Source organism: Zonotrichia albicollis, chromosome 15 (genome assembly GCF_047830755.1).
Source record: "Zonotrichia albicollis isolate bZonAlb1 chromosome 15, bZonAlb1.hap1, whole genome shotgun sequence".
In the NCBI taxonomy this organism is placed as follows: Eukaryota; Metazoa; Chordata; class Aves; order Passeriformes; family Passerellidae; genus Zonotrichia; species Zonotrichia albicollis.
Window position 1 is genome coordinate 17,486,002 of NC_133833.1, and position 16,888 is coordinate 17,502,889.

Below are 16,888 nucleotides of genomic sequence, written 5' to 3' on the forward strand. Positions count from 1 at the left end.
ACAGTGACCACTAACCAGTAATCCATCATGGAACAAAAAGATTCCACATTTGTTCTGTTCTAAAGAGTTTTGAAACCACTAATGGCACCTGTTCCTTCTGTAGACATAAAATTGTAACACTGTGGATCATGGAATCCCAGACTGGTTTGGGTTGGAAAGGACCTGAAAGCCCATCCAGTGCCACCCTCTGCCATGGCAGGGACACCTTCCACCGTCCCAGTGTCCAGCCTGGCCTTGGGCACTGCCAGGGATCCAGGGGCAGCCCCAGCTGCTCTGGGCACCCTGTGCCAGGGCCTGCCCACCCTCACAGGGAGCAATTCCTCATTCCCAATATCCCATCCATCCCTGCCCCTGGCAGTGGGAGCCATTCCCTGTGTCCTGTCCCTCCATCCCTTGTCAATTGTCTCTCTCCAGGTTTCCTGGGGCTCCTTCAGGCCCTGCCAGGCCACCCTGAGCTCCCCCCAAAGCTTCTCCTGTGCAGGTGAACAATGGCAGCTGTGCCAGCCTTTCCTCCCAGCAGAGCTGCTCCATCCCTGGGATCATCCTGGAGCCTCCTCTGGCCCGGCCCCAGCAGCTCCAGCTCCTGCCTGTGCTGGGGCAGGGCTGGGGCAGCTCTGCAGGTGGGAAATCACCTGAGCACAGGGACACAGGGGCAGAATCCCAATCCCTGCCCTGCTGTGGGCTCAGCCCAGGGCTCGGGGGGTTCTGGGCTGGGGCAGGTCCAGCTCCCACCCCCAGCCACTCACACAGGCAGAACCCCTGCCAGCCACGATCAGGGTGATGCTGAAGAGCAGCACTGGCAGCAGCTGCAGTCAGTTTAACAGCCCAGTCCCAGCAGGGAGACACAGCAGAACCCCAGGGAGCTGAGCTGGTTGCTGGTGCTCCATGAGGGCCCCTGTGTGACAGGAGGGGTCAGGTAAGGCTCCTCCAGCCCTCCCCTCTGCAATTCAGCAAATAAAACCAGCACAGGAGATCCCCATGATGCATCCACAGGCCTCCAAAATTTGAAAGGATCTCTTGTGATGCTAAAAACTTCACTCCACAACCTTGACCTGCTGCACAGCATCACCCTTAGCTAGGTCAGCCTGAAGCAGGGAGCTCTGTAAACATCTGCTTTTTCAGAGCACAGAGGATGGGGACAACACGGAATTTTTTGGTAATTGAAGATATTCCTCATCCCAAAGCTACTCTCAGGGGAAGGAAGTCTGAAATAAGTTACATTTCTCAGCTGACAGGTGAATGACAAGCATGTTATTCTGAGCCATTTGAACACAGAAAGCTGTAAAAATAGCAGCAAGTGAACTGAGACGAACACCGAGTACTGTCCTTCCAGAGGCTGAGCAACCTGCTAAGCCCCCTGTAAATATGCCATAAAAGCATCTCCAGGAGCCAGCAGATGCTCAGTAACATCGCTGAACCAGATTTCTCCAGATACTTTTCTCTATAAGCTGAGGAATTTGCATTCTGCCGTTAATTAAACTATTCTTTGCATTCATGTAAGTAATTCTGAAGTAGTATCTGCAGTTCTACCACATGCTTTTCCCCCCTCCCCAAGCCCTTCCCTCATGGCAGATGTTCCCACACAGAATACATTACTGTCCTGCAAATCATCAAGCACGTGCCATTACACTGGAACAGCAGTTTTCATCAATCCCATTATCAATTTGGGGAAATAAAATCAAGTTCCCACTGCAAAGTACAGGGCCTCTTCCTCCCTCCAGCTCCAAGCCAAGTCACAGAGGATTGAAAGCAGGGGTGTCAGGAGGAGAGGTGCTTCCAGCACAAAACAAGCAAGAAAACAGATGTGCCAATACATATTTGGAGGAAAACAAACTGAAGTCGAGAGAAAGACTGAGCAGCATCAACAACACAGAGGAAACCCTGCCAGCTCTCAGGAATATTTGTGTCCTGCTCCTGAAGTTTCTCTTCCACCTGTGTTTGGCTTCAAGTCCCACACGTGCAGGGTGAACTGCAGGATGTGCCCAGCTCAGTGCACAGCCTGCAGGCAGGGCCCAGCTAAGCTCCTCCTCTCTGCACCCAGCCCCGCCCTCTGCAAGCACCACTGCAAACAGCTGGCCCTGGACACCCCTCACACAGGGGCTGTGTCTGAACTCTGGGGAGTTTTTCTGTATATCTGCCATGCCTTGAATCCCTAGTTGCCAGCAAGCTGCTGGGATAACATAAAAGTACATCATGCTTTTGTTTAGAGGCTCACAAGAATCAAAAGACAATCAGATGCCATGATTTACAAGTCAAATAAAGATTTTGCTGTTGGTTTAAGCACGGGTCATATTTTTGAGAAACACCAGTTTGCCAATATTTTTTATGGTCCATATTTCCCCATCATTCCTGCCTCCACAGCAGCATTACAACCTCTAGGAGCCAGGAGAACACAAAGCTCTATTGAGTAGGGGCAGAATAAAAGCGACATTGAAGCACCACAAAATCAGCCTCTCCGATATCTGGAGATGTTGTGCTGTCTCTCAAGCCAAGTGTGATGAATCAAGCGCACAGAAACCCTGCTCTGTCTGAACACAGAGAGGCAAAGAAGTTAATAATGGAGTGTCCCCACCGTGGTATAATGAAAATTTGCTTTTTTGCACAGTCATTTTTGAACAGTCATTTTTCTCCTGAATACCCAACTGATGGCAATTCTTCTTTAGAAAGCGCCCGACTGGCACTGCCAGCGCTCATGAAAGAAGCGTGTGTGCTTCCCTGACTGAGGGTCTTTGGCAGTTTAAGACAATCCAACTGTTGGCTGCCACATCCCATCCCAGGCTGCGCCTCCAGAGCTCAGCCCTTCATTTCAGCACGCTCATCCAACAGCCAGCTACTCGCTCTGGCAGGGGCTTCCTCTGCCAGATCAGCACACAAACTTCCCTGCAAACTCTGCTGAGCATCAGAGCGAGGCACAGACGTGGCAGCAGCTGAGATGACTTCAGAGCGCTGCAGACAGGGCTGTAAATTCACAGCAGTGCAGCCTTTACTGCACCCATGGGAAGGCTCTGTCTAACTACTGGAAAACACTCACAAGCCTCTTAAAATTTGGAATTTAAGAAGAGCTGTGTCTACCAATTAATCAAGTTGTAAATGACGTAACAGTGAGGTATTTTAAACTGTCAGTAATTTTCAGGTGCTCTATAACATGAATTCTGAAATTGCATGTACCAGTTGAGGTGGATGGCAGCAGGATTAAGAAATTCAATTTTAAAACTACCTGAAAGGACTCATCTTCAGTAATTTCTGGGTGATCTGACAAATAACTTCCAACTCCCTCTGTCTTCAGAGGATAGGGTAGTGCTGGCCAGTTATTTGGCACATACCCATAATACATTGGATTTTGTGGCTGAGATGAAGATCAACTCTTTCAAAGCCCACAGAGCGCTTAGAAATCATACATTTCCAAAACTTCTAAATTAAATAATGCACCTCAAGGGAACAAAAATTTCCTTTAAATCAAATGTGAATTAAATAGTTTCTCCATGTCTCCAACAAAAGCAGCTGACTGACATAGTAAGTGGTCAGACTTGATTTAGAAAGAAGAACACTTGTGCTTGAGAGCAAAATAGCAATTGAATTCCTGCTGCATTTGTTCATTCTTACCATTCAATATCATCAAGTCCCTTTACATAAGCACTACTGGCACAGGCATCAAAGGAGACAAAACCACTGCAAATAATGTAATCAGCACAACGAGCAATCTCTTGAAAAAAGTTAAAAATACAGTGGGAATGAAGACAGCCCAAGCCCGCAGCCGTGCACGGTTCAGGCACCTCTCACTGCTGACACACTGATTTAAAGTAGATTTCAAGGTTCTCTCAGTTCAGAGCCTACAACCACGGCCCAGAGATGGCTTCTCAAACCCCACAAGGCAGGGCAGACCCCAAGCAGCTGCTGGTATTTAGAGGAATGAGCTTAAATTCCCCCCCAGTGACAAATGCAGTGCAGGGACCTCATGGTGCCAAGCGGAACAGCTGGGCAGGCTCGTCTGGAAAGGGCCGTTCATGCCCTGAGCAGTTTCTGAAACTCAACTCTCATTGTTCTCAGTGATGACACCAGCACACTGCAGGATGATTTGAGGTGAGTGGCTCTGGTGTTGGCACAATTGGGGCGGTGAATGGCCCTAAATCCAGGCCAGTCACCAGTGGGGCTCCCTGGGCTCAGCACTGGGCCAGCCTCGTTTGATGTCTCTGTTGGTGACCTGGATGAGGGGATGGAGGGCAGCCTCAGTAACTGCACAGACAGCACCACACTGGGCAGGAGTGTGCATCTGCTGGAAGGCTCTGCAGAGGGATCTGGACAGGCTGGATCCGTGGGCCAAGGCCAGCTGTATGAGGTTCAACCAGGCCAGGTGCTGGGTCTGGCCCAGGATCACAACGACCCCAGGGATGCTCCAGGCTGGGAAGTGTCCAGCAGGAAAGGCCTGGGGGTGCTGTGCCAGTGGCTGGACATGAGCCCAAGGGGGCCAGAGGCCAATGGCCCCGGGGCTGTGCCAGCACTGGGGTGGCAGCAGGACAAGGGCAGGGCCTGTCCCCTGTGCTGGCACTGCTGGGGCACCTCAGGGCTGTGTCCTGTTCTGGGCCCTCATGGCCAGAGAGCCCTGCAGGGGCTGGAGCGTGTCCAGGGCAGGGAACGGAGCTGGGCAGGGGCTGGAGCCCCAGGAGAGGCTGAGGGAGCTGGGCAGGGGCTCAGCCTGGAGCAAAGGAGGCTCAGGGGGCCCTTGTGGCTCTGCACAGCTCCTGCCAGGAGGGGACAGCCGGGGGGTCGGGCTGTGCTCCAGGGAACAGGGACAGGAGCAGAGGGAACGGCCTCAGGCTGGGCCAGCGCAGGCCCAGGGTGGATTTTAGAGAAACCCTGTCAAACCCTGGCAGAGCTGCCCAGAGCAGGGGTGGAGTCACCATCCCTGGAGGGATTTCAAAGCCATGTGGATGTGGCACTTGGTGACTGGGTTTAGTAGTGGCCTTGGCAGTGCTGGGGAAACAGCTGGACTCAAGGGTCTCAGAGGGCTTCTCCAACTTAAATTTTTCCATTTAGGTTTTTTGCCTTTGGAAGAGGCATAACTTAAGTTGCTCCTTTTGAGGAGCAGATGTTACCTCAGGCCAAAGGGTCAGCTGGGAATATGTTATTAGTAAGAAGGTGTAACTCCAATATTAAAAAAATATTGTACCATCTGTCACAGAGTGATTCCATCTCAGATTCTAGTTAACTTTGACTGTTCAGAATTTACTAGTATTTAAATCAGGAAAAACTTGACATTTCTAAAGCTGTTCTTTCTACCATTAGTAACAATTTGTGGCAGAGAACCACCTCCCCTGACAAGACAGAGGTTGTACCTTTTCCACATGAAATACATTTTGTTTTTTTGTTAAACTCCAAATTTGTTCAGGTCGTGACTAAGGTAAGTCTTCCAGCAATTAAAAAACTGCAGCAGTCTCAACTATACAAGTCTGGGGTCAGTGTTAAGCTTTTTAAATTACACTATTGAACACAACCCAGCAAAGCTAATAATAACACCAGGGTTGTGGGTCTGACCCCCATTCAGTGAAGAGATGGACTTTATGATCCTTGTGGGTCCCTTCCAACTCAGAACATTTTGTCATTCTGTGTAACAATGCTCCAGCTCTGTACTTGCTGTGCCTTCTCTTTGCCCAGACTCCCTGGCTTAGGCAGAGCAACTTTACAGGGAACTCTTTATTGAAGGACTGGCCAATTGCTTTTCCAACAAGAGACAAAAGATGCAATAGGGAAAAAAAGGAATTATAATCTCTAGGACTTTGAAACTTGATTTTCAAGGATTTCAAAGGCTGACAATAAATGTGTTAAAGCCTCAGACTTATGTGCCTGGACTGACTTCACAGAAACACCACCCAGATTTTCCTCCTGTTTACAGCTCAGATTTTTAGGACAGCTTCTTCAGGCACTCAAGAAGGCAAAGTCTCCAAAGTGGTGCTGCTGCAGCCACCCCGAGCTGGTGCAGCCCCAAGAAGGCTCTGCAATGTGTTTATTGTTGCATAACTGAATGTTGTCAGAGCTGGCCCTGCCACCCAGCACTGCCACAGCCCAGGATTACACATCCCTGCGCAGGAGCCAAACACTCACTAATTGAATTCTCCGAGTCTGGACACTCTCCTTTGAACCCGCAGTTGTAAAAATAGCATTGCAGAAAGAAGTTTTCTGACTGTCTTACACTGAGAACTTTTCAATTTAACATTAAGCAGAATCCTCTCATAACTGGTGCTCAAAAACTCTTACACAAAAATAACAAACCCACATCCATGTGTACACAGATACTTTGGGAATTTCAATGCCACGGAAACCAAGCTTTTCAAAGGTGTTCCTGGCATTTTCATTTCTGATTAAACTTCAAAACTTCAGCTTGTTCTATTTTTTTTGCTTTACATTTTACAATTTCTCTGGGAATGCAAATTCCAACTTTTAAGCAGCTTAAAAAAAATCACCCATTTTAAAAGCAAAAAAAAAAAAAAGAAAGAATGGACAGGCAACCACTGAACATTTTTCTCCTAGGAATTTGCTAAAGAAAAGTGTATTTGATGTTCTCAAAAAATTCAAACAGAGCACAGCTAATTTCTTCCTCCTCCATGTTAAAAAAGGCCCATCCCGATTCCCTTCACACTGGTCAAAGCTCAGGAAATTAATTTATCTGCAGAAACAACTCTTCTGGCAAAACTAATGGCAAGTGAGGACTCTCAGAAGAGATGTGTTGATTATGTAATCCCCATCCCTCTCCAGAAAGACTTTCATTATTTACTAAGTCCATACATTTATTTATTCACCTGTACACTACACTCAATATTCAGGACAAATCTGAGCATTTTAACATCCAGCCCTAACAGGTGCTGCATGAGGGAGAAGTGTTACAGCTATAGATGTGTTAACTCTAACCCTACAAACCCCTCATTTTGCAGAGGCAGAGTTAACTGGGAATTACACAAAAAAGCTCCACTTCTTTAATACAGGAGGACTAGGGATCAAATCCCCTGGGACTGTGCACAGAGTTACCAGAGTCATGCTGTCAGCTGCTCTGTGATTTTATATGACTTAAGTAGCATGTAGCTGCAGCTCCACAGTAGGTACCTTGCAAAAGCTTGTTGTGGGCAACAGAATCCCCAAGTATTAACTGAAAATAGTAAAAGTCTTTAAATAAAACAAGGCACATGTACACAAACTGCAGACGTAAAGCACTGGGGAGAATGAAGGAGCAAACTGAGAGAACTGCTATTTCCAGAGCTCTGCAGCCTCACACGAAGATGAGAACAGTTTCATTCCAAGACTGGTTATAAACACAAGGAGGGGAAGTTTCAGTTGGCTGGAACAAAACTGGCAAGCAAAGGGCTGGCATTTTGGAGATGAGGAATGGAGGTCACACAGCTTGTTATTTCAACAGGCTGGAAAGTGATGGCAACAGAAACCAGAGACACAGAATCGCAGACTGGTTTGGACTGGGAGAGACCTTAAAGCTCATCCAGTCTCGCTCCCTGCCATGGCAGGGACACCTTCCACTGTCCCAGGCAGCTCCAGCCCCAGTGTCCAGCCTGGCCTTGGGCACTGCCAGGGATCCAGGGGCAGCCCCAGCTGCTCTGGGCACCCTGTGCCAGGGCCTGCCCACCCTCACAGGGAACAATTCCTTCTCAATATCCCATCTATCCCTGCCTTGTAGCAGTGGGAAGCCATTTTCCCTTGCTCTGTCTCTCCACACTCTTTTAAGTAATATAAAAGTATGAAAATAAAGGCATTGTGCACCTTCTGCTCCTTGTTATATTGAGACAATCAGCATTTCCATGGGTAACCACCTTTTGCTTGGGATTACATCTTAGTACTTCCACATTTCTAGCTCTCCCTCTGTGTTTAAAATTCTAATTATAGGATACAGCTTTGCACTTGCCTCTCACCCTGTGCAGAGCTGTCTCCCAACACCTCTCCAGCTCCCTGGTGCCATTCCAGGTACAGCTGTCCTGGTGCTGCTCCACACTGGTGAGCTCCTTCCATGCCCTGAGGAAATGCTCTCCCCCAACAGAGAGCCACCCATGTGTTGTCAAGGTTTCACAGAGAAGGGAAGTTTTCCACAAGCTGAGCAATCCCAGAGTTTGTGCATCAGGACAAACCAGACTGGGCTCCATTCACTGCAGCAAGGGCAGCATGGGGACGCCTTCCCTCGTGCCAATGGGGAAGGTTTTCAATCAGACAGAAAAAAGAGGTGTTTGAAGGGAATCAATACATCTGTAGCATAACCCATAGCCACAGCAGGAAAGTGCAGCAATATCTTTATTTGCAGCCTGGTGGATTATCCTCTGCACAGACCTGAGGGAGAGCAGGGCTGCCACAGGAACAGCAGTGTGCGGCGCGGGCACCGTGCCCCTTGTCGATGCAGCTGTGGCAGCAGATGTAACTGCTGGCACAGGAACTGTTCCTCCCTCAGACAAACAAGCTAAAGTGTTAAAATGTTGTTATAATCACAAACCACGTTAGTTATACAAGTCTATCTGAGCTACCACGACAGCAATGACACCACTGGTGTGTGATGGAGAGCTCAGCTTCAGCTGAAACCTTCAGAGCAAACCCTCAGCTGAGATGCTCCTTAGCAACACAAATACCTTTCCTTAAAATAAAAGTGTTTCTAGTAGTGATATCTGGACAGGACCCAAATAATTATCCTTATCTAAAAACGTCTCTGTGTTTGTCAAAGTGGAAATGAAGACAGGCTGGGAGAGCTGGGGGTGTTCAGCTGGGAGAAGAGAAGGCTCTGGAGAGACCTCAGAGCCCCTTCCAGTGCATAAAGGGGCTCCAGGAGAGCTGGAGAGGGACTGGGGACAAGGGATGGAGGGACAGGACACAGGGAATGGCTCCCACTGCCAGGGGCAGGGATGGATGGGATATTGGGAATGAGGAATTGTTCCCTGTGAGGGTGGGCAGGCCCTGGCACAGGGTGCCCAGAGCAGCTGGGGCTTCCCCTGGATCCCTGGCAGTGCCCAAGGCCAGGCTGGACATTGGGACAGTGGGAGGTGTCCCTGCCATGGCAGGGGTGGCACAGGATGAGCTTTAAGGTCCCTCCCAGCCCAAACCAGTCTGGAATTCTGTGAAATTGTTCTTCTCTCCATCTCAGTTTGCTCAGCACTCAGAACATGCTGCCTTCTGATCTGACTAAAGGCTTCCAACTTGGTGCCTATTATTAGCTGCTTAAACCAGTTTTTGGTGATTCAGACAACTGTTCATGGCAGTGTAACTGTAATTGTCAGTACACTGTGCTCTTCACGAAGACGACAAAACAGTGTCAGTAATGAGCTCCACACAGATTTCAGGCACCTCCTTGATGACATGACATGACTAATAATCCAATATTGCTAATGACTAAGATGATGAAAATCCAGACATGCATCAAAGCTTTTAGTTAAATATCAAGAATTAAAACGTTTATGCCACATCTATAAAAAACTGTACCCAAAAAGCCACTTAAAAATGCTGTTGGAATTAAGACTTAAATATCTGGAAAATAAAAGGACTCTATTGCTTTTCAGCTACCTCTGAAGACATCATGTCAACACCACCTAAACCCAACTGTTCTCACACTTCCTGACCTCTTTTACACACTTCCCTTCCCAAAAAGCTGCTGTTTCCAAAGGAAAAAGGAGCAGAGCAAACACAGGGCAGTTTCTAGTGGAATAAAAAGCACATTAATATCTTCCAAACCCCAAACTCATTCAAACTCCAAATTCTACCCCCTGCACACGTGCCTTGGCCCAGATGTGCAGAGCAAGCCCTTCCCAGTCACACAGCAAGGTGACTGTCCCTGTGGCTGGCGTGTGGCACAAATGCCTCTCCTCCATGAGTAGCAGCAAACCATGAGCATTTCCAAAGAGAAAAATTGTCTCCAGACAGCCCAATGGCTGCCCAGATTTGTGAGGATTCAATCCCTTCATCCCTCCCATCAGTTTCACTGTCATGGCTTGCCCATAAGTACTTACAATGAAATCTGGACAGAAAGATTACCCTGAAGTCTCTTATTCTTCTTCCAACATCATTTTTAAACTCTACCAGCATCCTACCAACCCTTTCATACATTATTTGGTGTAGCATTAGAAGATTGGCCTCAAAAATAACCTTACAAGAACAGAAGTTATCCTATTAAAAGGTCACTTGCCTTTACTTATGTATGATGTATTAAATTTGTATATCCAGTTTTGTTGAAAAATGTAGGAACATTTTTCTGCTGAGGCTTCCCTGCTTTTCTGATTATGAATGTAAGGAAAGCATGTTCTATGAGAAGAATTTAATTTATTTATGAATTAGTTGACTAATAAAATGAACTTACAAGGAAAGTGCATTGGCTGTTGAAGAGTGTCAGACTTTAGAGGGCACATTAGAGTTACACTGGTCATTTATTGGAGACATTAGTTTTAAATTGCTGCCAAGGCTATCTATAGACAAATTACAGAAAACGTGCTTGTGCTTTGGAAGAGACATTTTGCTCATTTTGATCTCCATTTTAAATGGGAAATAACTCTGCCTCTTTTCTCCAGACCACAGTGCAAGGATATTTCCCTTGTAATACAAAATTACCTTAAAAATAAAAGCAATAAAAGACAAACCTGAGTTGGCAGATATTTTCCCCTCTGTAAATGAGAATACTGGAAAAATAGGTGCTGAAGTACCCTGGTAATGACCCTAGTCTGGAAAATGCTGGGTTTTGAGATTTAATAAAATTCAGAAAAACACTCCAAGTCAATATCTGGGTTGGGTGCCAAGTGCTTGTGTTGTTCCCCAGGAACCTCAGCCCTGCCTGGCAGCACTGACTGACCCCTGAGCTGGCAGCAGGGGGGCAGAGCACTGCAAGAATGAGCAAAGCCACCTCCAAAGAGGTCTGGAAAACTCAGTGGAAACTCTGGAAATCAGGTGGCTGATAGACACAAAGGATAATCTTGTCAGAGCAGATTAACTTCTGGATCTGCTGGATTCTTCCATTCCATGCTTTGTTTGCAATAAATGGTACCTGGCCATGCCCAGGTAAGTGACAATGGACAGGGGACAGCCAAGACCTTCACTGTGCCTCCAAAAACCAGTTTTTATTTTAAATCCAAGCTATGTTTTATCCACTTCACGTTTTAAAAAGCCTTTCACATGTAAAAAACCTGCAGCTGCTAAGACCCTCCCAAGAACACACAGGCTGCAAGTCTGAGCAAATCAGGATAATTGCAAGAAAAATGTAGCAAGTGTGCAAGGCTTCAGGCTTTGGGAGAGGGGTATTTTTAGATTTTAGACTGAAGAATGACTCCAGGACATCGGGCTAGACAGTGAGGGCAACAGAAGGGGGAAATGTCAGAGCAAGAGGCTACAGAAAGCTTATAGAGCTGCAAGTGCCCAAATGTGATTCTTTCCAAGCAAATAAATTTGCCGTCTGCATCTGTTCATGGGTTTCACTGAAAATGAGAAAATCATCACTCCATATGCAAGATGCAACCCAGTGCATTAAAAAAAGGCACAGAGCAGTCTTTTCAGATAAATTAAAGCAATTAGAAAAAAAAATCAATGCTTATGAAACACCATTGAGAGCTTTTGCCTCCTTGGTTTTACCAATATTTCTCTTGGTAAGAAGAAAACTTAAAAATAAAATTTATGTTGAGAAAAAAGTTTGGCACAGGGGTAGTGGGTTCCAGAGGAAGAAGAGGTCATTTGTTCTTTTTAAGGAATTACAAATATATTCTCTAAAATATTCTTCAGCAAGCAAATTGGAGGATTTTAACCCGGACACTCTCCTTATTTACCTTTTATTTCCTAATCTCTTAATGTCTGAAAAACTTTTCCATTAAAACTCCCCAGAGTTACACTATGTCACAGAGTAACCAGGGACAAATTGACAAGCTAATTTTTACTTTTCTAAAGCATTCAAGAGCGCAGCAAAGGTTTCTGTTTAACAAGTCTGGCTTTGTCCCTGTGCAGGAGCAGCCCCAGCACCCCCGGGGAGCAGCACAAAGGCAGCTCAGCACAAACTGCTCAGAGCCTGGCAGGGACAGAGCCAGCGGGGAGCTCGGTGCCATCAGTGCCCATGGGCAGCACTGCAGGACAGCCCCGGGCAGGAACGGGCACTCCAAGGGTGCCAGGGCCAAGCTGTCCTTCCTCAACAGCAAAGCCAGCTTGGGGAGCCAAGGCTGCCTCACCCAGTGGGAAAAAACACTGGACTGGAGTTATCTGTTCACAGGCTGCAGACTGGGAAGACTTCCATAGTTTACAAGTGAATTTAACTTTTTGTTAGGCTGGTTCCACAAATGCCGTCCTTTCTGTTATTCTTGTGTGTTACATTGAAATTGGCTTCTCAATTCCTGAATTAAACTCCTTTAACCAAATCCAGCCAGAGTTAATGGTCTGTTAGCACAGAGCAATTTTGAAAGCTATCTTTGAAACGTATTATTCAACTGAGACAAGGCTCATTCTACTTTTTTAGTGTTCCTCAGTTTTCAAAAGGCAGGATAAAAGGGTTAGGATTTTACTACGTGGGAAACAAATTAGATGGGAGCCCTTTGGGATGCTCTTGGTATGGGTTCTCTACAAGACACAGACCCAGCAGGCAAATCAGCTTTTTGTGGTTATTGCACCTTTTGGTCAAATTTGGCTGCCTGGGCGTCAGGAACCACAAAAGCAGATAGTGCTGTGCTGCCAAGAAGGGAACATTTCAAAACGAAATTACCCAAATCATGTGCTTGCATCTCTTTATGGGTACTTGGAGAGCCCATAAACAGCTCTGCACTGCAGGAGCAAGAACTCCCTGTGCTCAGCCAGGGCAGAACCAGCACTGTCACTCCTGTCCAGCCAACACCTGCCAGGGTTTAGTGTGAAAAATGAAATCAAATAAATCTATCTCATTATGTATCTCTAGGGGCTGGGTCACAGATTCCTCCAGCTCACAGACACAGGGGCATTAACCCAAGGAGCAAACCCTCCCAGCAATGCAGTGGGGATGTGCTGAGCTCCCCAGGACAGAGCAGGACCTCCTGCACATCCCCACTCAAAGGGAAGAAGGGAGGAAAGGGAGGGAAGGGCAATGCTCCCCTCTACATCCCAACCACAGGAGCCTGTCAGGGCAGGATACAGCACAGCTCCACCCAGTGCTGCAGCTGCTGGGCACATTTGGTGTCCTGAGTCACCCAGCAGCACATGTGAGAGCAGTTCTGATAAACCCCCTGCACACACATCTCCCCTGAAAGCAGTGGAAGCAATCACTGCCCATCTCACCAGGCAAAACACCTTCAGCTCTGCTCTTACACAATTTTTTGTTGTTTCTCCTGAGTTTCCTGCCCGACAGCAGAATAAAGAGGGAACTGGCAAACATCCTTCTCCTTTCTGGCAGAGGCACAAGACATTTCAAACACAACCCTCCCCAAGCCATCCTCCCGCACAGGGAATCTGACATTTCATACAATGCTGGTGGCTCTCCTGCCCCTCAGGACAAAGGATTTGCAGGAGCACTATTCCCTTCTGTCCAAGCTAAGTGTATATATTAATCCATCTCCATTCAGGGAAGGGGTTTATAAACCATCTACATCATGCTACACTACAACTACAGTTACATTTCAGACAGCAAAAGCAATAACCAAGCCTTCAAAAAGCTGTTGCAGCAGCATATCATTTTAGCAGGAGCTTTTGATGTCAGTCAAAAATATTGCTGAATGTCTACTTTCAGGGGAATAGTCCTTGGAAGACAAGAGAGTCTGGCTCCTCTGCAGCCTGGCATTTGCACAGCAGGTAGGGCCAGTGCCAGTGAGGATGGAACTGTGGCTGCTCCAATGGGACACAGCTTCCGAGGGGACAGGGAGAAAGGGCTCCTGGCAAGGGCTGGGGAGAGGCTCAGGGACAGAGCAGCACAATTATTCCTTTTAATTATGCCAATAAATTCCACACATCTGCTGAGGAGGTAGCAGAACTCTGGCAGAAGAGGCACTGCTATTGTTACATGATTCAACTTCTACTGTAAACAAGCCCTAAAAATAATTTTCTAGATAAATCAGGCTTGCAACATGAAGAAGGGAGGCTTTAGAGCAAACCCACTTCAAAGTGTTCCCAAGGCTGTATCCTGCTGCCAAGGCAGGGCACAGCAGCCCTGCCTTCCTTCCACATGCTGCTTTGCAGAACAACGTCAGTTACTTAAAATTTAGATTAGAATAACTTTGCAGCTCTAGGAGGACAGCATGGATGCTGAAACATGACAAGCCAAAAGAGAAAAATGGATGCCTTCAAAGAATTAAAAGATTGTCATTGCTTAGACAGGAGCTCCAAAGAGCTGGATGAACTTCATGCACCCTGGACTATGGGCCAGCTGCAAAGTGCTCTCAGAACTCTACCAAAAATACATTGTGCAAGTCAGAAGCTACTTTTACTGATGTCTGATCAGTCTCATTCTTGAACAATTTAAATGTGCCCAGCTGTGTGAGTATTCCCCACAAGCCCTGGAGACACATGGACTCTGCTATCAAACAGAGACACCGAGAGAGCAGAACCACACAAAGAGCCTGGGACTGTTCCTGGGGAGCTGCTGAGGTTCAGCACAACCAGCCAGAGCCTCAAAGCATGGAAGAGCACAAGAGGAGTTTTTGACACTTATTCCTAGTGGCACGTTTCCCCAACAACACCTATAGCTGTTTGTTCCGTGCCATTCAGCATCAGCTGGCACAGAACTCTCACGCAATGGCGGTGGCGAGGGGCCCAGAGCCCCGAGGTGATCCATGAACAGGGGCAGGCTCTGCTGCTGCTCTCTGCAGCACCACCCATGGAAATTGCTTTCCTCAGCAGGGCATGAACGACCCTGAGAGCAACTCCCTGCCAGGGGGAGCAGCCAGGTGAGGGTTGGGCTCTTCTCCCAGGCAATGAGTGAGAGGACAAGAGGAAATGGCCTACAAGCTCTGCCAGGACAGGCTCAGGGTGGGCACAGCAGGAATTTCCCTGTAGAAAGGGGGCTCAGGCCTTGGCAGGAGCTGCCCAGGGAGGTTTGGAGTGCCCATCCCTTGAGGTGTCCAAGGAAGGGCTGCAGGTGGCACTCAGAACTCTGGGCTGGGGACAAGGTGGGGATCAGCTTGGACTCGATGGGCTAGCAGGGATTTTCCAACTTCAGTGATCCTGGGATTCCAGTTAAGACACGTTGGTCCAATTTAATCTGGTTTTCCCCCCCAGTCAGAGCTCTGCTCTGCAGTTCCACCAGCTAGAGAGCCTTTGGGTTTTCCTTACAGAGGGGTGGCAGGGATCACTTGTGCTGTCACTCCAAGTGTTCTGTTTGCTCTTTACACACACAAGGGCAGCTCTTCATTCTGAAAGCCTTCACACAAAAGACCTGTTTATATTCAGTGGGATTTTACTGGAAAGAAAACCCCTCCAGGCTTCAAAGCAATGGGTCAAACTGTCCAGCAGGACAATCGTGCCCTGGTCTCCCTTACTCCAACTGACCACCTTCAAGTAACAAAACCTTTATCATGCACTCACATTGTAATATCCACAATTACATGGGTTATTCAACAGCTCCTTTTGATAAGCTTACATTTTCAATTATTTAAATATTAAATTGTGTTTAAATTCATTCAAATAAAATTTTAAAGGAAATTTATTACAGAATTTGCTTTGTGCTTCAGCAGAATTGAAAAACCTGTTTTGCCTAGTCTTGCCTTAATTTAACTAGCAACAATTAAATTTTAATTTGTACCATCTTACCTCAATCAATTTGTTGGCATGTTCACGGAAAACCTGGGCATATTCTTTAACTTCTTTTTCATTCCCATTCTTGGCAGCTTCAATCAATACTAAAAGAGGAACATTTGTTTCCAGAAAAGAGTCTGAAACATGGTCCATAACAGCTTTGCGGAGCTAAAATAAAAATAAAAGAATGAGTTATTCTTCAGTAGTGTTCCACTGCTGTTTCCCTCTTACTGTATTAATACGTACAGCTTAAACTACTTTTGTCACTGATCCTTTTTCCTTTGTGTGACCAAGGCTTTCCCTGCACTAAGTCTTGTCTACACACTTTTTGCTTCAATTTAAATGAAATCTCCTTAAAAAATGGATTAGTTATAGAAGTGCAAGTCACCAGTTTGGCCACAAATATTGATTTAGCAGCTCATATTGGTTTTGTCTGAGTAAATTTGCTGCTTTCCCTCAGCTGATTAAACAACACACTGATTTAACTTTTTTATTTTTCTGCTAGAATAAAAACATTTTTCAACAAACCTGATCCATATTCTCACTTACTCAAAAATGGGAATATATTGCTTTAAAGCCAAACAGACAAAAAGCTGATGCTACATAAAAACAGTTCTCAAATAAAATAGGTTGAGATGAACACCACCAGCACTATAAAATATCACTGATTATCTTCCAAGTCCATCAAGTAAAAGTTGTTTTTGGGGGGCTTTGGTTGGGTTTTTTCATCTCTCTTGACATGAGGATAATTAAGACTCCAACATCTGTATCACACAGTTCACAGGGAATTAACAGAGAATTACATTCCCATGCCATGCTTCCCACTGGAAGCTTCTGGCCTTTAATTCACTGAAGACAGGCCAGCAAACCCAGTGCCACCAGGAACCAATCCCCAGCAGGCAGCGCTGCACTCCTGTGCCTCAGCCAGCACCACCTGTGGCCACTCCTCACCTGCCTGCGCAGGTCTCTGGTCTTCTTGGTCATTTTATCAATGGCAGAGTTCAGGGCATCACTTCTCTCCTTGCGGCCAGCCTGGAAAACAGCAGACAAAGAGGTGAACAGGTATCCAGGGTCTCAAAGTTAAACCAGTTGTTATTCATTTCAAGCATATGGTAAGCTTCTGTTTCTATTTTTGAGGTTTGTGGAGTCTCCACCTCCCCGATAAGGCAGGCACTGCTCCCTGCACACCCCACCCAGG

The 16,888-nt window shown here is 46.7% G+C and overlaps 1 protein-coding gene across 3 annotated transcripts in view; it reads right to left on the reverse strand.

Annotated features, from left to right (window-relative positions):
- The window catches only part of CTNNA1 (catenin alpha 1), a 117,299-nt gene that overhangs the window by 31,255 nt on the left and 69,156 nt on the right, over positions 1-16,888 (reverse strand). For all 3 annotated transcript variants that reach the window (XM_074552114.1, XM_014271340.3, XM_074552115.1), the window contains 2 exons: positions 16,642-16,722; positions 15,706-15,858 (listed from right to left, as the gene is read on the reverse strand). In XM_074552114.1, the coding sequence (XP_074408215.1) occupies positions 15,706-15,858; positions 16,642-16,722 (234 nt within the window). The remainder of the gene's footprint in view (positions 1-15,705; positions 15,859-16,641; positions 16,723-16,888) is intronic.